General features: G+C 36.9%; 1 protein-coding gene across 3 annotated transcripts in view; it reads left to right on the top strand.

Moving 5' to 3' along the window:
* CEP131 (centrosomal protein 131) overlaps positions 1 to 22,242 on the top strand; it is a 1,433,457-nt gene that overhangs the window by 579,038 nt on the left and 832,177 nt on the right. For all 3 annotated transcript variants that reach the window (XM_044085078.1, XM_044085077.1, XM_044085076.1), the window contains exon 13: positions 19,878 to 20,069. In XM_044085078.1, coding sequence (XP_043941013.1) covers positions 19,878 to 20,069 — 192 coding nt within the window. The remainder of the gene's footprint in view (positions 1 to 19,877; positions 20,070 to 22,242) is intronic.

The raw sequence follows: 22,242 nt of genomic DNA, 5'->3' as shown, positions 1-22,242 counted from the left end.
CCTTTTGAAAAAAATCTTTTTAATGTATTAATTGATTAATTAATTCATTGAGATACATATAAAAGGGAATAATTTGATGCAATAGAAATATCTGATGAAGTCCAGCTGGTTGTGACGAAAAACGCAGTATTATTGAATAGCGTTAATGTGTGGTGGATTCTCTTGGTTGGTGCTACGTTTTTTATGTGACTTGAGTGGTTCGATTTAATAAAATCCTGGTTATTTTTCAAGTTTGGTTCCTGATTCAACGTCCTTTTCTTGGTTATTGGTTTTGTCTGCACCCTTGACTTGGTTTTCATACTTCAGAGAATATTTACTCAGGTGTACAGCAAATGCTGGAGGTGTAATGGAAAAGAGAGAGATAACTGGAAACTTCTTTTTGGGTGGGGGGGTGTAACGAGTTGGCAGATTTTAAAAATTCTGTAAAGCGTATTCTGTCAGAAGTGTCAGGGGAGCAAATAACAAAATAAATTATTCTTTTGAGCTAGGACTCATGATCTGAAATGCGATCTTTAGAAAAGGGAAGGCGCAAATTACAAAGAAACAGATGGACTTCATAGGACTAATGCATGCAGAAAAATGCTCAGGATGTGAAGTTTAAGAGAAAGCAGAAATTGAGCAATTTATGTAATGTAGTAAATAAATCTTAGAAAGAAGCAAAATATGTGTAGTGCATAATGCAGAAATATGAAAAATGTTGATATGGTTTGTTTTATTTTCTATTAATGTATGTGTGCCTGTGTCTTAAGTGATACTTTAATAAAGGGGATTAAGAACAAAACAAAACAGCAACAACAAAAAGTTCTAAGACACTGAGAGGTCAAGTTGAACATTGTGAATATGGCTTAACTGTTTTCATGAACACTTCCCTGAGATGGAGGCATTGCACAGTGAGAAGCATTGGTGCTAAATCTTGAATGTTGGGGGAGCTCCAGAACTCACTGGAGTTGTGTGCAAAGAATTGACGCCCAGTTCCACCCACTATGGAAGTCCCATGTAGGTGTGAGGTAAACAAGGCATGGATTTCATCTAAAAGACCACAGTAAGTCCTCTGTTGTTCAAGGATACCATGGGTCACTGTATCAAATGCAACCAAGAGATCCAGGAGGACTAAAACAGAATGCAACTAGGATACTCATAAATCACAGAATGCCTGTCTCAGTGTTGTCTTGATCCGGAAAAAAAAAACAGACTGTGGAGAATCTACTAGAGGCTGTGCATGTTAGATGGATTGAAGTTTCTGTAAGTTGACTTCTGAGTTTCCTTAAATATAAAAAGGTTTGAGATTTGAGAATGGGCAATAGCTTTTCAGCTTGTGTATCTAGAGAGAGCTTCAAAACTGGTGTGCCTACAAAGTCACTTATAGGGAAGTTTTAAACACTCCTCTTGACAAAAAAATCTGGACTGTCTGAAAAATGACTGGACAAAGGACTCCAGGCATTCTTAATAAGCTTTATATGACCAGGGTCTGGCCTGTAGAATGTCATTTGGATGTATAAAACCTACAGGCATGGTCTTCTCTTAGTGTAGCCAGAGTCCTGCCAAGAAAATTCTAGGAACCCCAGAGCCCTAGGCTCAATACTATGTGAAGAGACACAGAGGGGTGAGCAAGACATAATCTTGGCATCCTTATCCATGAAAAATTGTGCAGCTTTCTAACACTAGAAGGAGGACAAAGTATTTTAGGTGGCAAGCAGGCTGGGCTACATAGGCTTGCAATAGCCTGTAAATGGTTAACTAGAAGACTGGTCACAGCAGATCTTTCAGTGGACAACAATATTGCTTTATTTTTTGAGATTTCTGAATGGTGTGTTGAATAGTATGTAATCTAGTCTGATCTCTTTCTCAGTTGTACAGCAGCCTACCTCTTGGTTGCCACATACCATGAATATCATATTCACAGCACTACTTTTCTGGAGATATCAGGATAGGTTGCATGTGAAGAGAGATGAAGGATTCAAGCAGAACTCCAGAAATTACAAAAGTTGACTAACACATTGGTGGTATCAGCATTTTATGCCAGTCAGAACTCTCAGTACTGGAAAATGGATCATTGCTTGGGATGTTTAAACCTTTATAATGAACCATATTAACTCTGGGTGACCTAACCAGAGGCAGCCCAAAATGAAAATGGGTTAATTTATAATCTAGCCAGAAAGCTTGGCTATATGTCTAATGTAGGTATAGCCATATTTAACACAAAAGTGTGTCTGGTGTGTGGCCTCTTATATGCCAGGAAAAAGGAGACTTCTTTCACAAAACCATATCCCTTGTGTAATTTGGAGGAATTCTGTGCAAATCTAGCAAAGTCTATATTGATTTGGACATTAAAATCTGATTTGACAACCCATTTTGGATGTCAAAGCACTTTGTTACCAAGGAGTCGACAAAATCTTGCAGAAAGGCCTCTAGTGAATCTAGTTTACTCCTGCGAGAAGGACATCTTCAAAAGAGTTGTTTGGACAAGGTAAGCCACTAGACACAATTATCCTTTTTCAGGGTTGACCTGGGAAGACTGTTTCTGATTAAGCAACTTGGTCAGGGTTGCACAGTAAGCAAATTACGATGGAAGGAGTTAAACCCTTTACCCTGTACACAGGAAGCAGCTTATGAACAGTTCAAGAGTTTAGTCCTCTATGCTAATTGTCAGGCTACAGAACATGTAATTGACCACCCTCTGTCAACCAGTGATACCTCCAGCAAAGATTTAAAATAGATGGTTACACTCCTGTCAACATATTGTCTGAAAGGTTGGTAGTATGGGCACACCTGGATTAAGGCAAGAGTTCTCATCTAGATAGATTTCAGTCATCAACACTAAATCAAAACCCTGTAGCACATAATGGCTAATTGCATGAGTGTTCAGTGTTGATCTGTCATTGCTTAAAAGAGCATGTGATGGGATCCTTCGATTAAAAATCCAACAACTCCCCACTGAAATTTCCAGTGCAACATAAAATGATGTTTCTATTGGTTATCCACACTGGGAAATGCCCTTTCCAGTCATCATAATTGGTATCAACTTCTTTGGGGTAACAGAGGGATTAACAGATAATAAATATAATACAGGAGATATTAGGGTTGTACATGGTAAACTGCAGGTGATAATTTAATTGTAAGCCAACACAGAGATATTTTTAATTAATTCTTAAAACCTCTCATTGTTTAGGAACCTCTCAGCTAACCAGGTAGCAAGTTCCCAAGACACAGATGTGATAGGCAAACATCCATTCCTCAAAAGGGCTCATCTGCAGCCCTAGTACCAACAGAAGTCCATGGAATGCAATGGTTGAAAACAGGATAGCATGTCCTGAAATGTAGTGTAGACCCAAACCATGCAAGATGAAAATATGTTTTTACGGTTTAGAACATTATAAATAAAACACTTCTTCATAGGAAGGCAGTGCAACTCACTGGTATTTGTAAATCTCTTCATTGGGACCAGTTCTTCTAGAAGAATATCAATTACAAAAACAAACAAAAACAAAAAGGTCATTGTGGTATTACAACACTGTGTTTCCCTAGTATGTAACTATTTCTTATGGTTTAAACAGCATAGAACAACATTCATTCATTAAATATAGAGACAGTAACAACTGGAAGAGGAACCTTGAACAAAGCAGGTATAGATTTCAAAAATGTATGTCTGTTAAATGCCCTGTTAAGTTATAGATATAAACAACTTGGAAAAGCTAATAAGTGATGGAGTAGAACGGCTTGGTTAAGAGTTAGCCAAAACAGGAATATTGATTTTGGAAGATAACAGTGCTGTTCCTCTCTGTTGGTCCAGATGGAAAGGCTTGCAGTGGCTAAGCAAACACTCAAGTGGATTACAAATTGCATTATATTTTGATATCAAGAAGATAACCCCCCCCCCCGGGGGCGTGGCTAGGATGCTGAACTGATAGCTGCATTTCATTTCAGCTCTCTTACCTCAATACAATTCCTGACAGGAATTTTACAAAATAATATTTAATTTGAAGAAATGTTTATTACTAACTTATTTCTAATAACTCTGAGCATCTATAAGAAAAATTTTATTGTCAGAACTTGAATAATTCCTGTCAAATTAATTACTGGAAAATCAGCACCAATATCAGCTTTACAGCATGAGTCATCTAAGGAATACAGCACAAGACTCTTCTCTCAAAAAAGACCTGCAGTCTCTCATTACAAATATACAGGAACTTACAATAAAAATCGACAAGATGGACAATAAAATAGATACTTTTAAAGAAAAGTGCTCACAACAACTGGAACAGCTTCAAGAAATGTTTACACAGCAGAAAGGACAGATATCACTTATTGAACAGTCATTAAGTGACATTGACACTAGAGTTCAAGTAGAAGAACAACAAACTGAATTCTTACTTCAACAGAATACATATTTACTAGAAAAACTTGATGATATGGAAAACCGAACAAGAAGAAATAATATTAGAATATATGGTCTACCAGAAAAATCTGAAGGGGACAATATGATAAACTTTCTTACCACCTGGATACCAGATGTAACAAAAATACCTGAAGCTCTTTCATATGGTATAGAACGGCATAGATCACTAGCAGCTTCTGGAAATGCTTCTTCTCCGGTAAGAACAAGCCGAGATCTATAATTGTGAGACTTTTTTCTACACAAGATAAAGATCTTATTTTAAGAAATGCTTGGGCAAATTCTCCCATCAAATACAATGATTCATTAATAAGATTTGACAATGATTATTCTACAAAGGTGGTTTCAAAAAGAAAAGAATTTCTACCAATAAAAAAAACCTTGAAGAAAAAGCAACTGAAAGTCCATCTTTTATTTCCAGCAAGACTGAAAGTTTTTCTACCAAACGGAATAAAAATCTTTGAAACAGTAAATTCAGCAATAAAATACCTTACCAACAACAACATCCTAACACATGAAGAATCTATGGACTGGACAATAAGTACACCGAAGAGAAATGCTGAAGTAAATAATTGGAAAACTGTTGAGCAAAAGAAAAAAAAAACTAAAGGACAAATAATCTTACATATGTTATATTCTGTAAAAATCTAAATAATAATACTAACAACAAAAGAAAAGTTCTTACTGTCTTCAAGTTACACCAAAACAGGTACTGTTTTCAATTATATTTTAAATGTCAAAATTAGCATAAATGTAAATACATTTATCTCAAATCACATCAATATACTAAGCATAATTTAAACATTACTCTATTTTTCATTATTATCCATCTATTATTTTCATATTCTTAATCAGAGTAATCAATGCATAATAATGTTCCCAAATAGTTTATTTATTTATTTATTTTCTCTCTTTGTGTTTTGTTGTTTTTATTTTTCTCTTCTTTTATTAAATCTTCATTAACTTATAATACTTTAATCAGTATATGGTTATATTGCTTAATAGGTATAGTAATGGCTGCTATATAACTTATTATTAGTTACATCCCTGATAGTATTACTTTTTATAAGTTAAAAGTGTCCCTGTTTGGATAAACGCTAATGCTGGGCAGAAATGTGTTGCTTTTGAAATGAAGTATTTCAGTTAGGATGTATCATAAGACTACTTTAAATAAGCTTAAAAGATGTTCTGCCTTTGACCCATATGCACATACTGATATAGTCCAGTGAAAAAATATGTTTTAAGTGATATTTTGAGGCTATAAGTCATGTGTGTTGTGGCTCCAGACATCTGGAGTTGAAAGATGCTTGTGACTAGCTTAGATATCCTGTTGTCTTTTCTTTTGTAGAGAAATAAGGCATAGCATGTTTAAAATGCAAAGTTTGACAGTTGTGAACACTACTCCATAAGCTAGAGTGCTTGCGTGCCACTACATGAGTTTGTCACCAAATAAGAGGAGGGAAAAGAAAAAAGAAAAAACACATACCTTTCCCTGCTTGGTTCTCGAGACAATTTAACAGCCTCAAACATCACTAGAAACTTGAGTTACTTATTGCTTGTCGCATTTACTTGTGTACGCCATCCCCTGACTCTTTCTAATTGACGTCTAGTCAGAAAATAAGCTAGGTTCACATTTAAAGATACAGAAACCTAAATTCCTTCTAAGGAAACATAAATAAATATAAAAGGTTCATATAAATATACACAGATATTTATTTTTGAAGCACTTTCAGTTTATGGCTACTGATGTCTTCTAGCACCTTGATAGATAAGGACATATATCTGCTTGTCTTTCTATCAGTTTAGATTTCCAGACATTTTAGCTATCCCTTACTATGTTTTATACAGCAGAGTTTAAAAGCAGAAATTAATCATCAGCAAATAAAATCACTGCTGTTTTACAAATTCTCTAAAGAAACTAGTAAATGTCAAGCAACTGACAGGTTTGTTTTGGGGAGGGTTGCCATTTCCCACGCTGGTGCTCCTGCAGAATACTACTGATGTCCTGCTGCCAAGGTATGCCCTCGGGTGGGCAGGTGGGATGCAACAAGAAGGTTGGATGTGCATTTGGCAAATCAAACATTTAGATGGCGGTATGGTATACTAGATGGAGAAAGTGGAAGCAATGATTGTATAGGCAACTATAATGAGTAACATAACAACAGTGGATTTGACCCGGTGTGTCAATTATACAATGTTTATATCCCATGTGGCTTTGGGCTTTGTCGAAGCATCTGTGTTCTACACACATATTGTGTTGGATCTGATTTGAGTGGAAGGGGGAGAGGCTTAGCCCACACCCTAATTTGTTACTGAGTTGCCATGCATTGTGGCAGGTACTCAACGGGCTATCCATCCTTAGATGGCTCATGCTGTTCCCGTTTGCTCATCTGAATGGTGACTGCGGCTGTGCTCTTCTTGTTATGTTGCCTGGCTGTGGCTTCACCCTTCTTATAATATTGCCTGGCTTTTTACATTATCAAGAATGACACAATACTAGTGTATGCGGGTATATCATGTTACTGTTAGTGTGGACAAGGATGCTTGACAATGCAACTATGATTCTTGGACCTTTCTGCAGACGGGTGTGTTGTCTGGCAGTTGAGAGCCTGGTTGTTCCTGATCAGCGGACCTGTATTTTTGTGTTTCTATGTGACTGCATGAAAGGATGCCAATATTGGTCTGCAAGTTTGGTGGGCAGTAGATTCGTTGGGGATTGATTTGAGGAGACACTTGTATTATGGCTGGGGCACTTGACATTTGATAAATGTATCCTCTCAATGATGCGTTCTGTCTGGTCATTGGCTGTAAAACAACTTTTCTGAGAAATATTGTTGTGGTGCCAGTTAATGATTTGGATTAAATGTTTCTATATACAGTCGTGAAGCAATTGCCAGGATAAAATGGTACTCTTGCAGTGCATGGATCATCGTGGCTGTCCTCCGATGTTGGAAGAAAAACAAGCTTCTTGGACACCTTTTTGACGTGGTAAAGGTGTTACCCCATGGTTTGAATATGTTTTGTCTCTTTGCTGCAAAATGGGTTGGGAATTTTGGCCTGTAATATTTTCATACATGGTGGTTTGAATCTTGGCAGCTTCCATTGTTTTGATGTGTTCTCCAGTATACTTTTGTTCAGTCATAGGATTGAATTACTGGTGTTGAGTAGGTCAGGATTGTATCTCCAGCACTTGTTGTTAGCAGATAGACGCACTGGTTGGGTGTCAGTCTAAGCTGTGGGAGTTGATGTGTGATATACATAGATGTTTGCTTTGAGGGTGTGGTCAAGTGTGCTGCAGTTTTACCTCTGTACTGTGTCAGTTTTCATTGTGCAGGGTCCCTCTGAGGATTGATGGAAGTGTTGGCAACAAGACACTCAATCAGATAACAACATTATGAGTGGTCTCTTGGATAAGGGAGCTGTCTAAATTGTGATCTTGTTGTCTCCAGCCATGGGAATTGTCATTGAAAAGCTGAAAAATGCAGTCAGAGGAACATATTTAATGTCTACTAAAGAAATATTAATATACTTATACATTGTATCGCATTTCAGTTTATGTTAAACATGAAATATGATGTGGTTTCAGAACTATTCATGTTTTATTCCAATATGACTTTGCAAATATTAATTTAAACACTGGTTTCGGACTTGAGTAGTCTAAAACAATTGCACAACAATGGTACTGTATTATACAGTAATGTCAGTAAATAGTTTTCAACAGATGTATGAGATATACAGTTATAGATTTTAACATGATGTTTATTAATACCCTAAATTATTTTGAAATGATACTACCTTAATCTAAATATTTGTACCTTTTTGAAACCTGCTTAGAAGTAAGTATTATTGAATTACAATAAGATGAGTAAAGAATATATGTATATATTTTAGCTGATTAGATTATCTTAATATATTATTCAATTATCTTTATTTAAAACTAAGAGGATAAGAGAAACTGATCCAAATATTATTTGTGAGGGTAGAAAGTTTGTTTGGTTAGATTCACTAACCAAACGAAGAGGTATATTACCTCATAGCAATAGGGAATGTTTTTTAAGGTTAAGAATTACAAGTTTGGAAGTTCTTTGTTTTTTTTTTATTCTATCACTTTGGTGTCACTCAGAAACATGCAAAAATCATACAAGAAAAACTTTTGAATACTGTATCCAAGATGGAACTAAGAATAAACAATATTTACATAAACTCACACAAAAACAAACTCAAAACTAGGAAATGAAATGTTTATCCATAAATGTTAATGGTCTAAATAATAGTAATAAAAGGAGAAGCCTATTCAAGTACATAAACTTACATAAACCACAAATAGTCTTTTTACAAGAGACACACTTATTAGATAGAGATATAAACAACTTAAATATTAATAATTACACAGTACTAATAAACTCTCAATACAAAACAAAAAAGAGGAGTAGCTATACTACTTCGCAACTCAACTATAACACCTAAAATAATTACTACTCATCAAGATACATCAGGTATGTTTTGTCTAGTTTCAATAGAGTTAAATAAGAGAATCTATACGTTAGTAAATCTATATTGGATCCCAGGACTAGGATTAAAAACAGTTAAACAGCATTTTGAAGAGATAATTCATTTAACTAAGGGTAGCCTGATATTGGCAGGAGACTTCAACTGTATAATGAATGAAAAAGATACAGATTCTAAATCCAAAAGAAGAAAACCCATCTCTAAAGCACTATCAAAATTTATAGATACATTGTATTTAAAATATATAAATGAATTTGCAGAACCAGACTCACTAATCTTCACATTTTATTCTCATAGATATAAAACTAACTCTAGAATTGATAGAATATATGTTGCCAATGACCTAATAACAAAAATTGACAAAGTCAAAATCATAAATTGTCCTTTATCTGATCATAATGCCATAGTCTTTGAGATAGAGCTTACACCATTTTATTCAAATCCCATTACTAGGATACCTTCCTATATCACAAAATTGAGAGATTTCAAAGAATTTTATGAAGAAACAATCAAAAACTTTCTAGAAATAAATTACACAGAAGATATTTCAGAAATATATGTCTGGGATTCATTAAAAGCAGTTACATATGAGAAGATATTATCCTGGTACATAAATAAAAGGAAGTTATGGAATAAAGATATGCTAGACTTACAAAACAAAGCAGATAAATTGAAACTGGAAATACAAAAGGGTAATGCTACTCAAGTTCAAGAACTTACACAAATCAATAAGAAGTATACAGAATTGCTACACCATAAGATTATGATTAACTTAGAAAAGATAAAAATAAACTCATACTCTACTAATTCAGCACACCTGAGATACTTAACTAATAGAACAAAAAAATAATTAAATCTAAGCAAATAAAAGAAATATTTATTCCCAATACTAACAAAAGAGTTACAGAACTAAATGATATTTTAGAAGCATTCAGACTCCAGTTTAACATTGATAATTCCATAAATGCTCAAGATACACCTACTAAGGATATAAAAAAATACTTAGAAAACAATATTCATATTAAATTAACACAAGAACAAATAGACATTATAAACAAACCAATCAATATGACAGAATTAAAATCACAAATTAAAAAGCTCAAGACAAATAAAGCACCTGGCCCAGACAATATGCTACCAGAAATGTATAAATTAATACCCAATCAAGCCATATCTTTATTATTAAAAGTATATGATATAGCCAATAATTATTTAAATATACCACCCTCTTGGAAATATTCATTGATATCCCCAATTATCAAACCAGATAAAGATGAAAAACAGTGTTCCTCATATAGGCCAATATCATTACTCAATATAGACTACAAGATGTTTATGGCTATATACGCAGATAGGATCAAACACTTTCTTCCTTTCTTAATTCACAAAGATCAAACAGGTTTTATTAAAGGAAGAAATACTTCAGATAATATTAAAAGAATACTAACATTAATAGATTATAGCAAACATAAAGTCCTAAATTTAAATGTAATCTCATTAGATATTAATAAAGCTTTTGATTCGGTTAACTGGAACTTTCTTTCACTAGTTTTAAAAGAATATAACTTTCCTTCTAATTGTAATAATCTTATCCAAATACTATATGAAAAATCTACTGCATATGTTAAACTGGGATCATATAGATCAGGCCCTATAACAATAAAAAAGGGAACTAAACAAGGTTGCCCTTTATCACCATTGTTATTTGCATTACTCATAGAACCCTTTGCAAATCAAATCAGATCAAACAATAACATAAAGGGCATTTGTATTAATAAAATGTTAAACCTTAAAATCCAACTCTTTGCTGATGACATACTATTAACTCTCTCAGATGCAAATGAGTCTTTGAATGCTCTATTTAACTCCATGAATAAATTTCAAAATATTTCAGGCTTAAAATTTAATGAAAACAAAACTAAAATTATGCCCTGTAATTGTAAAAAAAAAAATAATATAAACAAAAGATTTTCCAAATATATAGTAACAGAAAGTAAATTATTATATCTGGGAATAAATCTACTCAGTGAATTAACAGATTCTCTAATATTTAACTATAATAAAATACTAGACAAAATAGAACAAACAATTGGTTACTGGAATAAATATATCTTTTCAACAGCAGACAGATTATATCTTATTAAAATAAACATATTTCCCAAAATATTATACTTAATACAAAATTTTTCATTGCCACCTCCCAAATATATTATTCAAAGATACAATAAACTAATTTCCAAATAAACCCCGTATAGCCTTAAATAAACATTTGCCAGATTGGGAAGATGGTGGAATTAATTTACCGGATATTGATTTATATATTACCTCATCTGTTATTAAAAACATAACACTATGGTTAAATAATTCATACACACCTATATGGAAACAAGCCCATGAGCAGATTTACATAGAAATCAATTATAATCACATACAAGACAACTTAACAGTAATACCATCACCCCTTATATGGATGTTAAAAGATTGTTTTTTAGGGAAAAGAAATAATATTAATAAATTGCCATCAAACTATGTAAGCTCTACACTTTCAGTGTTCAGAATATATATAAACAAAATACCAAATATTAATTCTTGGATTTTTCTTATTTTCCCTATAGCTTTTACACCAAATATTCTAGATACATTCCAAATATCTAAAATAAATATACTTAAAGAAGAAACATTACTCTTTTGGCATCAACTTATAGAGAAAGGGAAAATTCTAACAAAGGAACAGATAATTTATAATTATAATATAAATAAAGACAATTGGCTGTTTTACAAAATCTAAGGCATTTTCTTATAAATAAAATAGAACAAATGCAACCTTCAGTTAGACATGAAGCTCCAAAACTCATTGAATACCTTATTCTTATCACAAAACAGCCTTATCAGGGTACAGGTTATTTGTCTAATATCTATAAAATTGTTAAAAAACAAAAACTATCATGAAAAATCATACTGGGATTATTATACTTTAATAAACAACCATCCTCCAGTTGAAGAAGAAAAAGTAATATTCTAAAATCTTCCAAATTTTCTACATTATCAAAATACTGGCAATTATTCACTTGGAGATATCTACATAGAAGTTTCTATACACCACATAGGTTAGCCAAAATGTATTCTATTGAAGATCAATGTTGGAGATGCCATACCAAGATAAAAGCAGATTGGCAGCATGTTTTTATGAATGTATATGTCTCAATATGTACTGGAAATCCATTAATTATTTTTTCAGACTGTTTATAATGATAATTTTCAATTAACAAAGTCTTTAATTTTATTCAACTCTCCTATTCCAAACTGTGTACCAAAAAAAGACACTAAAATTCTATGGTCACTATTGGCAATTTCACGTAAAATCATAACTATACACTGGAAAAATGAGGCTTCGCCTACGTTCAAGGAATTTGAGACTTTAACAACAACAGTTGCTCACATGGAAATATTAACAGTGAAGAACAGAACTAAAAGATCTACTTCTTACTATTACTCTTGGATGAAAGTACTGGAAATACTTGAAAATATCAAAGAAGATATATCATCTTATGTTTCTAACTTTATATAATATAGAATTTCAATGTTATTTGCATAGACACCAATGTAAATAGTTATATAATGGTTTGAAGTTAGTAATGTTTTAGAATTGTAAATATGTTATTTATCTTTATTTCATGTAATGTTTAAGACATCTTATTTGAAATAATAAAAAAAAATATTTAGTGAAAAAAAAGAAGATAATCCCCTATTAGATTAGGGTGGTGTGCTTGTTTCTTTTTCTGATTCCTTAATGTCTACATTGTGGTAATTTGTACAATGGCTACGTGGTTATCACTTCACATATTCAGCATGAATTATTGTAGAGTGTGTCTTGATTGGACTCTCTAGTATATCATGTTTCATGACTGTACTGTACTTTGGCTCGTATGTCCTTTGGGGTGGTTCCTACTTGCCTCACCAGCCGAAAGTTTGTAATGTCGAGTGTAATAGGTACACTAATAACATAACAGCTGATCTTTGAGAGAGCACTTTGTTGGGTTCTAATTAACCTCCCACAGTTCCACTGTGTCTTGTGGTAACCTGTCCATCCATTGTATAATGTTGGGAGTTTCCAGTTAGTGCTTGAAAAATATGTAATTGTAGATTCCTGCGTAGTACAGGTGCCAGCCATACATTTTATTGTCTTTATTTGCAGGAAGTGTCCTTCCTCAGATGTTTAGTGTGACTTTTCAGTCTCTGGGACAAAGCATGCTTTCCTAGTGCAGCATGTGCACTTGAGAGTGAATGCACACTGGTGAACTTCGGAGTTTCAGAGAAAAGTAGATAAACTTGGCAAGGATGGATTTGCAAAATATAGACCCTTCAAGAAGGGTGTACATTACCTGATATGTTACGAATGTATCGGTTGTTTCTTTTGAAGGATTTGGTTCTGGATTATGAAGAAATATTGAAAGTGTGCAAACTGTCTTTTTTTCCCTTAAAATTCCGTGTGCTTGCTGGTTGGTAGGAGGTAGTGAGAATTTAGGAAAACAAAAATGGCAACAATCAGGATCAAGCTATAAAGTAAGGAAGTAACTACTAAAACGTTTAAAGGACATCAGTATTCTGGTTAAATATCAGTGCAAAGTGCATGTGATTAAATTAGATAGAAATAGCATTCCTTTGGGGCTAAGGTTATGGGACATATTGGTGACTCACTGGAGTGCGGTCTGCACAGTTCTTTGAGAATACATGTTGATTAAAAAAAGGTTTAAATGTTTTGCTGCACGTCTTGCTGCTTTAAATTGACAGATAAGATGGACTATTCTGCTTCTGTTCACACAGTTATGCATTTATATGAATATGTGTTTTAAGGGAATGGTTTCTTTAAGTGCACATTCACTTGAAACACAATGCAGCTACTGTCATATTTTAAATTGGAGATTTCAGGTAGTTGTAAATTGAAAAATAGTTTGATCCTTAGCATAACCCTGGATCCAAATGAACAGTGTGTGCACCTGACCCAGAGTAGTCCATCCCTGTCTGTTTTCCTGACCCTCCCCCAAGGCAACAACTACTGCTCTGCTGTGCTGTACATTTACCCCTGGGTTTTGAAGAGTCTGTGCTCAGGATAAGACACTGTGTTCTCAGAATGGCTGTCAGTTGGTACAGCATCTTAACCAAAGCACACAGCATTTTTGGAACTCTGGTGTTTTAAGTGCAAAGACCTACATAGGGAAGGGAGAAGACTTGTTAATCTACTTAGAAGGACATCAAGTTTAGAGTTATGTCCTGGAGAACCACTGGTAAGTAAGTGAGAACTTGGCTGAATATAGCCCATGGTGCTACTGCTGCCATGTGCTTGTTACAATTGCAGTGTTTTATCACGGTCACTAATTTTACCTAGTGGGACCAACTCCATGACTCTACAGGGTATATTACTGAGGGAAGCAGTTGTATAGCAAGGACCATGTGGCTGTGACAGGCAGTTAATGTAACAGATTCTGCAGCTTCAGGTGGTGATGCACCCCTCTCTCACCCCAGCCACAGCCCTTGATAGTATATTTTTTCTTCAGAAATTGACTGACATCATTCTCTGCCCTTACATGCCACATTGGCCTTATGGAAAAGCTTACATTTTGTATGTGTAAAAAACAAAAAAAAGAAACAAACAAAAAAAAAATATATATATATATATATATATATATATATATATATATATATATATATATCCCAGAATTTGTAGTTTATTGGCTGTTGGGCAGTTTTTCCATCTCTTTCAACTTTCTGGTGTAAAAGCCCGCATTTGCACTTGTTTTCTGCCTTTTTTGTAGCTAGTCTAGATACAGATTTGTTGTATCCAGGACTGTTTGTAAGCTTCTGAGAGGTGCCAGAGTCTGATCTTTAATTTTTCCCTTCGATCTGCTAGTGTTGTCCTCTCCTGCACTTTTACTAACTTATTAGTCTAGCACTTCACCATACCAGACTTCTTGTAGCACACAAAAGTGCTGCCAGCACTAAATGTTCTACAAGGAAACGGCTCCAGTACTTATTATTAATGCCCACCCCTCTAGGCATGTCTAAAGGTCAGTTCCCTGTGCTTTCTCCTATTAACCTGGTGAACATGGGCATCTGAGGCAGAGTAGCAACTGCTTCATGTACACCGACAACCCTCTCCTCTTACCTCCCAACATTCAGACTTGCGAGAGATGCACTTGTATATCCAAATTGGAAGCCACGCACTCTCAAGCCAAGACCGGAATAGCTGGTCAGGAGGAGGAGGTCAACACTTGTACCACATCACATGGAACATATAGTACTCTAGAACACACACCAGCACTGCCTTCACAAAAAAACACAAACCACACATCCACCTTCACCGAGGCTCTCAATAAAAGTCTACCCAGACAGCAGAGACCTCCAAGGCAGAAACCACACAACACTGATACGAGACACATAACTCTCCTAAACAGTGTGCCACTCAACCAAAGCCCCTAAGGCAAAACAGCATGCCCAGCAGCACACTAGTCATAGGTGACTCGATAGTGAGGCACACTCACTAGGTTGAATAAGGAGAAAGTAACAGTCAGCTGTCTGTCAGGTGCCAGGATCCAACACATAAAGCATGCACTCAGGTCCCTCAACAACAGGTACAAATATGACTCTGTCATTGTACATGTGGGTGTGAATGACCTGAGGCATACCTCAGTGGACTACATGAAAAGAGACATGGAGCAGCTCTCGGATTATGTAACCCAGGCAGGTATGACCCTAGCCCTGAGCAGCATCCTATCATCTCCCAGAATGATACCACAGTAGAAGCAGAAAATGATTGATTTCAACAATTGACTAAGTTTCTGGTGTCATTTTAAGGGAATCCAGTATCTGTCAGCCTGGGATGATATGATTGACAGACCCCGATGCTTTACCAGAGATGGCCTGCATCTGTCACACCTGGGCTTCCAGATACTTGCCAAGGCTCTTGCCATCCCTGTAGTGCCTTTTTAAGGCAGTGTTCCAAAGACCAAATTACCACAGTAAGAGCTGCAAACAAATGCAATCTGAGAGTCATGCTGCTCAACGCTAGAAGTCTAAATCTCAAAATGCACTCGCTCGAAGCACTCCTTAAATTGGAGAACATCAACATTTGTGCTGTAACAGAGGCCTAGTTCAAGGCAGCAGAAAGCACCCCTGCACTACCAGGCTATAACTCATTCCACACCTTTCAGCCCCAGAACTTGGACCAAAGCTCCAAAGGCAGTGGTGTTTCCAGATTCATAAAGGATGTGCACACTTTCAGACTGGTATAACCATCAGAGATGCTTCAGGTGCAGCTAACATTGGGTAAGACAGTGATTCAGGTTGTAACCTGTTATAGGTCCCCATCCATGTCCCAAGACTCACACTCCACATTCCTAAGCACCCTGGAGAATATTAGGGTCCAACCTAACACTCTCATAGTGGGCTTCTTCAACTACCCCTCTATTAACTGGGAAAACTACTCATGTACCAATATACTTGCCCAACGTTTCCTGGAATTCATTAATTCCAATGCCCTGGACCAGCTCATTCTTACCCCCACTACAGATAGCAACATCCTTGACCTGGTCATTACTAACATGGGCAACCGTTGCTCTGCACCAATAGTCAACTCCTCCCTGGTTAGATCTGACCACAAACTAATCACCCCCCCCCTGCAAAGGTAACCACCATGAAAAACTTCTCCAAAGTTAACTTTGGGCTCCGAAAAACAGAGGTGGCTAACTTCACTGCACCCATGCAAATAGAGAATAGTTGCATGACCATCGAATCATACACCAATGCACTGTACGAACACATACACAAATGCATGGATCTTACCATACCCAATAGAACCAAGACGCTATCCTCCAAAAAAAGGAAGCCAGTGTGGTGGTCCCCTGCCATACACAAACTCTACAATAGAAGGAGGAAACTGAGATGGAATAAGGTGAAGTCCCAAGACTGGAAAAACTCCGTTATCAGCCTCAACAAAAAGTTGAGATCCCTCATCAAATCCTCTAAAGCTAACTATGAAAACAGAATTGCAACAGATAGTAAAGAAAACCACAAGGTCTTCTAGTTATGTAAAGAATCTCCACAGCAATACCCAGATTTGCTCTGAGTTACTGCACAATGGTACCTCCTATATCGAGCCAACAGATATTGCTGAGATACTGCCCGACAGATTCAGTGCCAACTTTACCCCACTCCCCCATCCAAAGGACCAATCACAGTACCAGTAGATTGCCAGGCACACAGTATTACAGCTGTACAGGTTAAAACAGCACTGTCCAAGGCAAAGAATACAGCTTCTATGGGACCTGACAATATCCCTGGCTGTGTTCTGCATGAACTACAGAGTGAACTGGCACCTTACCTGTGTGGCCCTGTTCAATCACAGCCTCACCTCAGGCTTTGTCCCTACCGAATGGTGCACTGCTATAGTCATCCCTCTCCACAAAGGAGGAACAACTACAGACCCTGGGAACTATTGCCCCTGTTAAACTGATAAGTCTGATATGCAAAGCTATGGAACGCATCATCATGGACCTAATAAACAAGGATATAGGGAATCTCCAAACTCTGGATCCCACATAGTTTGGTTTTGTGAAGGGTAGGTCATGCCTGCTCAACTTGGTCAACTTCTTTGAGTCAGTCACTAGAACTGTGGATGACGTCAAGGTGGTTCATACAGCCTACCTTGATCTGGCCAAGGCCTTTGATACCATTCCACATACAGGAATCATTGAAACTCACTAAGCTAGGCATCAACCCCTGTATCACTAGGTGGGTTACAAACTGACTTACAGATAGAACCCACAGTGTGAAAGTAGCTGACTCCAAGTCAGACTGCCGACCATCCACAAGTAGAGTCCCACAGGGATCGGTCCTGGGTCCTGTCCTGTTTGGTATCTACTTCTCAGAAGTCCAGGTCAACACGAAGGGACTCTGGCTGACAAAGTTTGCAGACGATTGCAAGTTGGGAGCTATTATTAACTCCCCAGGTTATGCTGACATCCTACAAAAAGGCCTTAGTGAGACCAACGACTGGTGTCAGAACCATGGCCTTAAGCTCAATGGCAAAAAAATGTGTTGTCATCCCCTTTGGGAAAAACCCATTTCCCATGAATTACCACATCGATGGTAGTCCACTGAACACAGAAGGCGTTGTAAGAGAGCTGGGAACACAGGTTGACAGCAACCTCTCTTTTGACCACCACATTGCCACTGTGGTCAGAAAGTCCTTCTATGTGGCACTTCTCATTACTAAGGGTTTTTCATCCAGGAAGAAAGAGGTCATTGTCTCCCTCTACTCTTCCCTCATTAGGCCAGTCATTGAGCACAATGCTCCATTTGGCATGTATATCACTAGACACCTGCAACAACTGGAGGGGCCGCAAAAATTCCTCACAAAGAGGATCCTAGGCTTTAAACACTTGGCCTATATGAACAGACTCAAAAAATTCCAACTATTCTCTGTCTCATATCGCCTACTTATAGGCGATCTTTGCTTGACTTAAAAAGCCATGTCAGACCCAGCTCTGTTAGAAATGCTACAAATAAAGAAATTCCAATCGCTCCGCACCACACGCTCCAGAGATTTCATCCTCATTACCACAATCAACAGAACGTGCTGGAGGGACAGATTCTTAACCCAGAGACTGCCCATGCTATGGAATAGACTTCCCATACATGTCAAGCAGAGCACCTCACCGACCCTCTTCAAGAGAAATCTTGATGAGTGGATGGGAAATAGAAAATTCACCTCGGGGATCACTCCATTGGCTCTACTCGATAGAGGCACTGGGAACTAAGGTCGGGTGGCATGATACCAGGGTAATCCTATGGGCTAGGTTTGTAAAGGCTCCAGGGCCATTAGCCTAGTACAAACCTATGAATCTATCTATCTATCTATCTATATATATATATATATATATATATATATATATGTGTGTGTGTGTGTGTGTGTCTCAGCTAAGAGTGCCTAAGTGTGTGTGTGTGTGTGTGTGTGTCTCAGCTAAGAGTGCATAAGTGTGTGTGTCTCAGCTAAAAGTGCATGTGTGTGTTTGTGTGTGTGTGTGTGTGTGTCTCAGCTAAGAATGCATAAGTGTGTGTGTTTGTCTCTCAGCTAAGAGTGCATAGTGTGTGTGTGTGTGTGTGTGTGTGTGCGTGTGTCTCAGCTAAGAGTGCATAAGTGTGTGTGTCTCAGCTAAAAGTGCATGTGTGTGTTTGTGTGTGTGTGTGTGTCTCAGCTAAGAATGCATAAGTGTGTGTGTTTGTCTCTCAGCTAAGAGTGCATAGTGTGTGTGTGTGTGTGTATGTGTGTCTCAGCTAAGAGTGCATAATGTGCATGCGTGTTTCTCAGCTAAGAATGTATAATGTATGTGCGTGTGTGTGTCAGCTAAGAGTGCATAATGTTCTTGTGTATGTGTGTGTGTGTGTGTGTGTTTGTGTCTCATCTAAGAGTGCAGATGCTCAAAAGAGCTTTAAAGACAACATCAATCTAAATAGGTCAAGTAAGCAAAAGAATGAAACCAAAAAAAGAAAAAAAAAGATAAACAGCTTTTTTGTTAGGGGGGCACCCTTCTGCATTTCCCATTTGGGGGCTGTGCCCTTCCCACTCCCTTCTAATTATATGTAGCAACTCTGAGATCCCATTACAGCGAGGAAGGGAAAATTCCCAGTCCTTACTGTACCGTGCTCTTGCAGGAAGATATGCTGACAGGTAGAAAAACAGCCAAAAATAACATTCACTAGTAGTTTTTATACCCATGTACATATATATATATATATATATATATATATATATATATATATATATATATATATATATACACACTTTTATTTTTATTATTTTTTGTGTGTTTAGCATTTGTTGTATTCCTTAGAAATGAGTGCTGCACTGCTATAAAGTGCATCAAAATTAGCCATTTTAACTTTTGTATGTACTCTTTTTTTTTTTTTTTTTGTCCAGGATAATGCTCCACCATCCCTTACTGCTGACAACTTGGAGAGGTTAGGGAAGCAAAATCATTCTACTGTATCTCCAGAAGGGGGTGCTCTTCTCTCAGAAGCCAAGCTGCAGAGTATCATGAGTTTCCTGGATGAAATGGAGAAGTCTGAGCAAGAGCGACCTAAGTCATCATCTTCACTCACACACCGGGAGGTAAGTGCAGATGTAGCATGTGATGTGTTTTAAAGGGGCAAAAGGAAGCTTTGTTTTCACAGATCCTGTCTATATGTATGTTTTGTGGGTATTTAATGTAGGAGTTTCTAAACAGACATTAGTTTTAGTTCAGCACTACTTAAGTGCAGATAGAAAGTTTAAATGGAAGTAGGAATGAACCCCTGTAATAAAGCATGTATTTGATGGGGACAGTCAGAAATGTATAGAGATTTTGATAAATAAGTGGATACTTTATCATTTTTCAAGAGCTTTGTCTCTTTTTTTTTCTGTTGTGAAAGGATGCCTGCATAGCTGTTGTAGTTGCATTTGCTTTTCTGATAACAGGTAATTCAACTTGGCACAGAGGTAGCTTCAACATTACACTGCAACCTACTTTTATGCTACAGCAGTTGTAAAAATGAAAATACCAATGAACAGCTGTACTTGAACATACATGCAGGATAGGAACGTGCATCCTCTTGCCTTGGTTGAAACTAAAGATTCTGTATTTTTCAGTGTGGCTATATTGTTGACTGTTAGAATTTTTGCACCAGAAGGACTGACATCTGGCCTAATTTTCAGAATCTCTCTTTTCCCTCTTCTGGCACTCCCCCTAGCTTGGGTACTGACATTCTATTCGTATAAGAGGGAAATCCCCCTACACCATCTTCATTTCTTTCTTGCTGTAGTGCAAAAAAGTAAAACTTATTTTTCAGTGCAAGTAATGAGTTTCATCAGTGTGCCAGTTTGTCCTGGTTTCCAGAGTTGAGCTAAAAAAACCCTTGTCTGTAGCTATGCTATAAAATATGACCTTTTTTGTAGGCATCTGGGTTGATGTAAGTTTCTAAGGATAAAAAGTGCATTTTGTGTAGAAAGCAAATTCATTATTAAGACTTTCTTATTCAGTGCTTGTTTTATTTAGTGGAAGTGCACAATGCTGTCTCCTGTCCTCACTGTGTTAAGTTCAAACAAAAGAACAAGCAGTCGGGTGGCACGATGCCAGGGCAATTCTATGGGCTAGGCTTGTAAAGGCTCCAGGGCCATTAGCCTAGTACATACCTATGAACCAGTATGTCTTTGGAGTCAGCAACCTTCTTGTTCACAGGAGTCCAGATTGTTTTTACAGGGTTGTAGACTCATGTAATTATGAGTCTGAGAACCCAAAATTGCCAATACAACCATAGTGTTCACGGATTCAAGCAAGGGCTGTAATGGGGCTCCAACTAAGAATCCTGTTCCCAGTGACAAGGACAGTAGGATACTTGACTGATGTGATAAAAAGGTGTACACCTTTTCCACTCTGGTCTTCAGGGCTCTTGAACTGCTAAACACCTATGATAAAGCTCCAAGAGACCCTGCTGTCTGACGTTAAGGACAAGAGTGAGGAGATTAAGGGCAATGATCTTTGAGGCAAAGTCCTTAACTTATGTACCTTGTTTTTCCAGGCTGGCAAGCACTCTTTCAAGTTGGCTGTGATATATTGGATGTATAATGCAGTGTGGCAACAATGGGGTCATTACAGCCCCATTAGAAAAAAAAGCTGCTTTTTGAAACCCAAGCTGTGCAGGTGTATATAAAGCTGGTGGAAAATGAAAAGGCAGTACAGTTAGTGAAACCGCTGATGTTCATCATAAGATCACTGTTGCAGTAGCCTAAGCTATATGGGACATGTCCTGATAAAGAAGCAGATTCCCAACCAGTACCCAAAGCTTTATGGTGTCTTCTGAGAAGTATGAGAGCATGCTTATATAAAAGCAGACATACTGACACCAAAATTCAGAACTTTCTTCATATTGAAGCTACCAGTAATTCTTGCTCTTGGATGCGTTTTAAGTGGTTTGATGGTTGGCTAAGAATTGAGAAACTGAGCAGATAATTACCCATTTGGGGATTTTCCTTCTTTTTATCTGTGAAAAGTGTTGCTTTTGCCTTATGCCTAAGAGAAAGTGAAAGGTCTTGTATGGGCATCACATACCTTAGATACTCCAACACAGAGTATCTTTTCTGTGTAGGAATGGAACACATCTGGGTGTGTTGCATTTGTTTGTTTTTTACACCAAAGACGGTAAGGATCCTGTTTAGTTCCCCTAAGCTCATTGATGAGAACCAATGACTCAAAGCACTTATGTGACCCACTTTGTAGTCTGGAACTGGTAACTTGAACATCTCCCCT

The sequence above is a fragment of the Protopterus annectens genome, chromosome 10.part0 (assembly GCF_019279795.1).
Source record: "Protopterus annectens isolate FY-2018-M chromosome 10.part0, PAN1.0, whole genome shotgun sequence".
Classification (NCBI taxonomy): Eukaryota; Metazoa; Chordata; order Ceratodontiformes; family Protopteridae; genus Protopterus; species Protopterus annectens.
Note: the sequence above shows the minus strand (reverse complement) of the source record. Positions and strands in the feature narration are given on the sequence as shown.